The 8,202-nt window shown below is 36.4% G+C and overlaps 1 protein-coding gene across 21 annotated transcripts in view; it reads right to left on the minus strand.

Moving 5' to 3' along the window:
- LOC108969215 (twitchin) overlaps positions 1-8,202 on the minus strand; it is a 102,971-nt gene that overhangs the window by 72,833 nt on the left and 21,936 nt on the right. For 18 of the 21 annotated variants that reach the window (XM_018933779.1, XM_018933771.1, XM_018933770.1 and 15 more), the window contains 7 exons: positions 7,297-7,517; positions 3,896-4,298; positions 3,148-3,800; positions 2,471-2,791; positions 1,895-1,945; positions 728-841; positions 2-60 (listed from right to left, as the gene is read on the minus strand). In XM_018933779.1, coding sequence (XP_018789324.1) covers positions 2-60; positions 728-841; positions 1,895-1,945; positions 2,471-2,791; positions 3,148-3,800; positions 3,896-4,298; positions 7,297-7,517 — 1,822 coding nt within the window. The remainder of the gene's footprint in view (position 1; positions 61-727; positions 842-1,894; positions 1,946-2,470; positions 2,792-3,147; positions 3,801-3,895; positions 4,299-7,296; positions 7,518-8,202) is intronic. The other 3 variants (XM_018933767.1, XM_018933768.1, XM_018933773.1) reach the window with 3 other exon arrangements.

An 8,202-nucleotide genomic window follows, 5' to 3' on the forward strand; every position in this document is an offset into this window, starting at 1 on the left:
AAGTTCCGTCTTCTCCATAACAGACAATCTAAGTGATTCCTGGTTGGACTCTTCATGTTGCTGCAGAAACAAAACATATATGGTATTTAATACACCTAGATAGGATATAATATAATATATTTGTGTGTAAGAGTAAATGCAAGGATAATAGCCACGCATCACCTGCCAGTTTATAGCTAGGAACTCCTGTCAAACAACCAATTAAATAAAAACATTTAGATTTCACATTTATATTAGTCATTGAGAGATTTCTTAATGAGTTATTTTACTAGAACAGAGCTTTTAAAGAATTGAAATTATCTTAGTATATTGTTGAATTATGGCGTATGTATTTGGCGGAAAAAATTTAGTGTTTTGTTTTCTATAAAAAGGACAAGAATTCTAAAGTGACAACCAACTTTAAAATTTATTACCCTTGATGTTGGCAATATTTTTGTGGGCCTTTTATGTTATATAGAATATAAAAAGACATGTTTGTACTCAAAGATTTCATATTTACTATGGTTCCAGATTTAATACATTTATGCTCATAATGTCCGTTTACCAGTTTGAAAGGAAAACAATAAAACAATTATTATCGAAATATTAACTAAGCTTATACATATACATATATGTGTATGTATTTAATTTCTTTTTTTTTCATATGCTTTAGCTCTACCTGTTTTGAAACCCGTTGTGCTAAATTGCGATTTAAGCAACAAAGCATAATAATATCTAATATACATACCCCCTCTGACGAACGTCGAGATGATATTTTTTCTCCATCTATGACGGTTGTCTCCTGTGTTTTGATTTCAGACTTCCCATGAATTTCTGATTTTTGAACTTCTTGTATACTAGCCTGTTTCGTTAAAATACGTTGCCATGTAAGATTCAGATGCACAAATATTATTTACAATAAAGTAGTTTAAGCATGAGCAAACGAGTATAACGTTCAAGATAATGTACGTCGCATTCAAAAGTTTCAAATACATACATATTTATAGATATGCACCAATAAAGTTCATCTCGACTTAGCAACAATTCTCCACATATTCATAAGAATAAACAAACACAGAAACAAAACAATTACAAGCAAAATCTATATTCTTCTTATTCGTACATTTGATATGTTCGAATATCCTTTTATTATAATGAAAATAAATGTCTGTATCATAAATTTGAACAATTTGCGAACAAACTTTCCGAATACGTTTTTAAAATCGTTGATTTTGGTGGTGAAAATGTCTTTATAACTTTATTAAACACAAATTTTCAAACATTCTAATCAATAGTCGGGTTCTGATTTCCGTAGAGAAAAGGGATAATCAAACAGCGAATACTTCTTGCATCAATAAAAGATTGATATACAATTTTTGTAGAGAATCTAATAAAATATATATACATAATTATTGTTGTGACCAATATTATCATTTTATTACAGAGCCGGCAAGTCTTATGTAAATATTGAAACTTGACCTATTTGCTGTCGTACAATTTAGTTATATTGTAAAAACAATTTTTTAAATAGTTATCGTCGATTTTGTCATTGCCTTTTATTACTACCCAGCACATTCGTGCAAGTGGGTGATTCAATAAGGGTAGATTCCTAAGAATTTGGTTGAAGTCGCTTTTTAATCAACTTTAATGAACTCACAAATTTGCATAATGAGTTTTATTGTTTAACGGGTGTCTGTTACTTCTCAAGTTAATTTTCTGCGCACGCCCCTATCTGTTCAAATGGTACCCCCTTTTTAATTTCAACCATATTACCATATAATTTATATGGGATCAACTTGCGAAACTACGGACACCCTAATTTATATCTCCACGCTTGAAAGAAGTATGGTTAGCGATTTACTATCCAATGCAATAAGTACTTGTTCTATACTTTGTGGCTAATTGAATAACTTACCTTGCGAGCTATTTTCCTTACAGATGTTATTTCAGGTTGAGATTGCGCCGACTGTTTATGAAAAGAAAATTATACATAAAAAAATTATGAAAATCTTGATTAAATTTTTTAAAAGCCTGTTGTTATGTTAATAAAAAACTTATAATGTGATAAACAAAGGCACTAAAGGATAATTGCAATAGTAATGAACACTATATAATAATTGCTACTATCGATTAAATCAATTCTAAAGCCTTGGTAAATATTACATGCCTATTACTTGTTTTATACCTAAGATATATTTATAGAGCATAATTAATTGACCACCTTTGGTTATTCCTTCACTGCTGGCTCGTATTTACTAAGCTATAGAAAACATTGTTTTATTCTTAGATCAGTTTTGAGTATTTGTTGTCTTACTGATAGCTATGTTATTGTGTTTTTAATTGTGACAAACTATCCTTATGCATACATATACAACTGGCAGAAAAAAATAAAAAAAAAGCAACTCTTCAAGCAATAATATTTTTCATTAATGCAGCTAAAACGCAAGAATATCGTTACAATCGTTATGTAGGCGGCTTTAATATGTATTACCTGTTTTTCGTCTACTTTTTGTTTCTTTTGTTTTTCTTGTTTCTCAACGACTTTATTTGGCTTTTCTTTCGGTTCTTTTTGTGATTCGTCCATATTTTCATCATTCTCAATTTCTTTTGCCATTTCCTTTCTCGACTCAACCATCTTCATTTGGTTGTCAAACTCTTCTTTTGAAGCAATCTTTTTGTCCTCATTCTTCACTTCCTCTTCGATTTGCATTATTTCAATTTCCTTCTGCTTCGTTTCTTTTTCAATCTTTACATTTTTTAGTTGCTTCTCCTGTTTTCTTTCATCCGCGTTGTCATTTTCTTCCTCACCTTTCTGAATTTTGAATAAATGTTAGAAATTGTTTGAAGAGTAAGAAGTCGTAATGTTAGGTTAGGAGAATAGTCATAACTGAATATATGGGAACATTCGAAAATTGGCGCTTCCTATACGTTACTATTAGTCTTTATAACTATTATAATTATATAATTAAAAACACTATAATTACTTTAAAGTTAGTCATTTAACCATTATAACATCAATAAAACGGCCAAAGAGGTTTCTAAAATAGTCTGATCGCTTTCATAAAAATATCAAAATAAAGATATGGTAAAATACCTGTACAACTTCGGTATATATATATACCTCCTTATACGCACCGACTTCTCGGTTCACTATAAAAATTGTCTTACCTTGATTTTCTCCTCAATTTCCGGTTGTGCGTCTTTTTTCACAGCAAGTTTCTTCACGACGGTTATCTTACAAGTTGACTCTACCTTGCCGGTATCATTGATGACTACCGCTCTGTAAGTACTGGAATGCTCTTGGCGTGCTGTGCTGAATGTTAGCCGTGCATTTGTACCATCAAATGTGGTTGTAATTTCTTTCGTTTCACGAATTAGTAAACTTCCCTTATACCATTCTATTTTACATTTACGATCTTTCTGTTTCAATGTGATATGTAGTTCGAAAGGTCTTGATTCATCTACAGTTTGATCTGAAAGAGCTTTAACTAGCTCTGGTACAGTAGATTTACGCTCCTCGCTTGGAATATCTATAAGTTGAACTACTTGTGAAATTGCCTCTCCTTTTTCATTGCTAGCTATTAGTTTGTAAGAGCCCTTGTCAGCTTCCATCACTTCATTTATTTCCAACTTCACGGCGAACTCGCCCTCCTTTGTTTTTTCGACACGGTAAAAGTGGCGTTGGCTCTCTCTCACCGCCGTTTCTTCTTTGTACCATGTACATTTAGGTTCAAATTTGGACGCTACTGTACATTCAATGACTACAGAACGTTTTTTAATGATTTTGATAATTTTTGGTTTGTCTTTAATAACAGGCACGACTGCATGAAAAGAAATTAAATAATTTGATTAAAATGTGTTTTAATACAATATGCAGATAAAAAAAATATTTATACGTAGTGTAAAGAGAACTTACTTTCAATATTTAACGTCAGATTCGCATTTAATTCACCCAGTGTATTTTTGATATTGCATTTATAGAGACCAGAATCTTCTAATTGTGGATCAATAAGTTCCAGCTTAATGTAGTATTGGTCACCACGTTGTTCCATAAACATTTTTATTTTACTACTTTCTTGAATAATTTGACCATTACGGTACCAAATTATATCTGGCTTTGGGTCAGCTTTAACTTTGCATTCCATGATTACAAGTTTTCCCTTATTTTCGGAAATTATGCGTGGTTTCTCCACAAATGTGGGACCTTCCCCTTCGAGTTCTGGTTCAGCTTCAATATTCAAGTTGAGATTTGCGTTAGACTCTCCGTACTCATTTTGAACATTACAGCGATAAGTGCCACCGTCAGTAGCACCAGGATCCTACACGAATAGGCAAAAATAAGTATTTTAATATCCGTCCAAAAATGTAAAAACTGTTATAAATTTAAAAGTTATGTATGATCCACATAATAGGAAAGTTTTAACCTCAAATCACTTCTTATTTATATCACTGTCACCATTTTATTTTAACTAAATGACCCGGTGAAAGAACTGGAGAGCATCTAAGTTATATGTAAAATATTGAGGTATTTTCTTCTTCTTATATGATAATAAGTAAAGAAGTAAAGCTTACAAAAAGGTCCTATAGAAATTTATATATTTTTTTGCAAATATCCGTGTTTAGTTGAGACAGGAGGATGGAGTCATGTGAAGTTCACGCAAATTAAGAAAGTACTCTAATCGCCATTCACTTGGGAACGGCCCAACAATGAAAGATGCCATTTTGATGACGACCATGGCAAACGAAATAAGTAGTACGAATTGAGGGCATGCACTTGGAAGGTTCGGTCCCTTAATAGAGTGAAGGTTGACATCACCGCCATGCAAGAAGTACGATGTACGGGACAAGGACTCAGGCGAATAGATCCTTGTGGCATTTACTAGAGTGGTATGGCGCAAATTCGGTGTGGGGTTCGTGGTGGGGGAGAGACTTCGTCGCCGAGTACTATCATTCACCCCGGTGGTTGAACGTCGAGCCACAATCCGCATTAAAGCGAGATTCATCAACATACAGGACAATGTGACCAAAGATGCCTTCTATGAGCTTGGAGCGGCTCTAAGAGAACTGCCCCCGTCACAATCGCACTTTTCGACTTTAACGCTAGGGTGGGCAACGAAAGTATCTTTGTCGCAACAGTCGGTAACTCCAGCCTCCACGAGGAAACATCCCCAAATGGGTTGAGGCTGATCGACTTCGCCGGAGTCCGAAATTCGGTAGTACTAGATTCCAGCATAGAAAAATTCATCAAGCTACCAGCCTGTCTCCGGATCGAAATACCACCAACCAGATCGATCATGTTGTGATAGACGGAAGACAAGTCTCCAGTGTTTTAGACATGCGTAATCTCCGAGGTCCTAACATCCACTCGGACCTCCATATTATTGCAGCCAAGATTCGCATCCGCCTCAGTGCAGCAAAGAACGCACGTCAACATCCACAAGGAAGATTCGACGTCGAGAAGCGGCAATCACATCAGATAGCCGAACGATTTTCTACTCGGCTTGCAATCCTGCTCTCTGACAGCACTCGTCAACAACTCGGTATAAGGAAACTGTGGGGCGGCATTTCAACCTCCTTACGTACATCTGCAAGCGAAACCATTGGGTTTCGGAGAATGCAAAAGAACAGCTGGTACGACGAGCAGCGCCTTGTCGCAGCGCAAAGAAAATAGACTACCTGCCTCACAACGTTTCGATCGCCCAAAACGCGTGAGGGATGGAAGAGATACCGAGAGTTGAAGAAAGGATCGAGACGCATTTGCAGACAGAAAAACAGAGCGGCCAAAATGCGCGAGTATGAAGAGCTTGACAAGCTGGCCCAGAAGGGGTAATGCTCAAGCATACTCTTGTAGAACCCCAAAGGTTACCTAGTAACCGATGACCAGAGCATACTGAAATTATGGAGGGAACACTTCACCAGCCTGCTGAATGGCAGTGAACGTACAACGCCAGTAGAAGGTGAACCCGATTCCCCAATCAATGACGATGGAGCAGATCTTCCATTGTCCGACTATGAAGAAGTTCAAATAGCAATTAAAGAACAACAAAACAGCGAGGGCCGATGGATTGCCGGCCGAAATATTCAAACACGGCGGCAAAGAACTGATAAGGAGGATGCATCAGCTTCTTTGTAAAATATGGTCGGATGAAAGAATGCCCAACGATTGGAATTTAAGTGTGATCTGCCCAATCCACTAAAAATGAGAACCCACAATCTGCGCCAACTACCGTGAGATAAGGCTCCTCAACATCGCGTATTGTGTGAAAGATTAAAGCTCACCGTCAACAAACTGATTGGACCTTATTAGTGTAGCCTTAGCCTTGTCAAATCTGCAACCGACCAGATATTCACCATGCGCCAAATCTTGGAAAAGCCACGTGAAAGGAGAACACCACCTCTTCGTCGATTTCAAAGCTGCTACGAGGTTGCTGCTAACGAGGTTTCAGACAAGGCGACACCCTATCGTGAGGTTTTTCAATAGGCTGCTGGAGAAAACAATTCGAGTTACAGAACTTAATGGAGCAGGTACAACCTTTTATAAGAGTGTACAGCTGCTGGCGTACGCCGATGATATTGATTTCATCAGCCTCAACACCACCGCCGTTAGTTCTGCTTTCGCCAGACTGGATAAGGAAATTCGTCTGGTAGTGAACGAGGGCGCAAGACGAAATATTTCCTGTCATCAAACAAACAATCGTCGCGTCATAACTTTGAAGTCGCAGATAATTCCATCTATCTTTAGACCAGTGTAAACAGCACAAACAATGTTAGCCTAGAAATCAAACGCAAGATAACTCAGATGCTACTTCGGACTGAGTAGGCAAATGAGAAGTAAAGTGCCCTCTCAACGAACAAAAACCAAACTCTATAAGTCAATCTTTATTCCCGTCCTGCTGTATGGTGCAGAGACTTGGACGATGACCTCAAATGATGAGTCGGCGTTGCGAGTTTTCGAAAGAAAGGTTTCGCGAAAGATTTATGGTCCTTATGGAAATAAAAGACAGCGGCTACGTTGGCTAGGTCATGTTGTCCGAATGGGCGAAAACCCTCTAGCTCTGAAAGTATTCGACGCAGTACCCGCCGGGGGAAGCAGAGGAAGAGGAAGACCTCCACTCTGTTGGAAGGACCAGGTGGAGAAAGACCTTTCTTCGCTTGGAATATCCAATTAGCGCCCCGTAGCGAAAAGAAGAAACGACTAGCGCGCTGTTGTTAACTCGGCTATAATCGCGTAAGCTGTGTCTACGCCAATAAAGAAGAAGAAATTGAGACATGGGTTCTTGTCAAAGTTTTTAATATATTTTATATTTATTACTTTACCTTGATCTCTAATGTCAGTTCGAATGTGTCTTCAGCAATCAGAGTCGACTTGATTTTTATTTTTTTACTTTCACTGACCGCTTGCGTTCCTCTGTACCAGCTAACTGTGGGTTCAGGTTTTGCCTTGCATCTGCATTTCATCGTAATAAGAGTTCCGGAATCGTTTGGTATAATTCGAGGTTTTTCGATGAATGACGGTGCAAATCCATTATCATTGGTACCTGATGTGTAATTTAATGATTATTTTTTTATGTCAAAATAATTTATTTGTGATGAGCAGTTGCTCCCAGCTAGTAACATACACATATACATGTATGCATATAATACAGGAATTACATAAAAACTACAAGAAAAGTTAATGTTATTATAAATTAGTAAAGTGCGGCACAGAGAGATTTCTTATATCTGTTATAGGTGTTTCTTTAATGCATAACGATAAAATTACTATTATTTTCCTTACACCAATATTACAATGCTACAATTTATATATATATAGTATATAAATATATATATGAACGTGGCATGCAGCGAAAAGGTCTGTTAGGCTAGGTTACAAGAAACGTATAATTATGAAACCGGTATGGAGTTATTTGAAAAGTTCAAAATATTGTTGAGAGAAATGAATTAAAATTTAATCTGCTTTCAGATTGCAAAAAGGTAGTCACGTAATCGAACGTAAACAAGCTATTTATTAACCGCATTTTGCATGTAGTGCCAATCACATCTAGGAATGCTCTATTCGTTTGATATACAAATTTACCTAAGTATAACTTTTGAATGAGTAGTTTTATTGAAAAAATCTGTCCCACCTTTTGTAAAGAGAAGGGATTTTAAAAAAATCAACAACGTCTGGTGACTTACGAGGTGTGTTCAAAAAGTATCGCGAATTTTGTGTTTTTTCAAAAA

The sequence above is a fragment of the Bactrocera latifrons genome, unplaced genomic scaffold, assembly GCF_001853355.1.
Source record: "Bactrocera latifrons isolate USDA-ARS-PBARC rearing strain unplaced genomic scaffold, ASM185335v1 scaffold_244, whole genome shotgun sequence".
Taxonomy (NCBI): Eukaryota; Metazoa; Arthropoda; class Insecta; order Diptera; family Tephritidae; genus Bactrocera; species Bactrocera latifrons.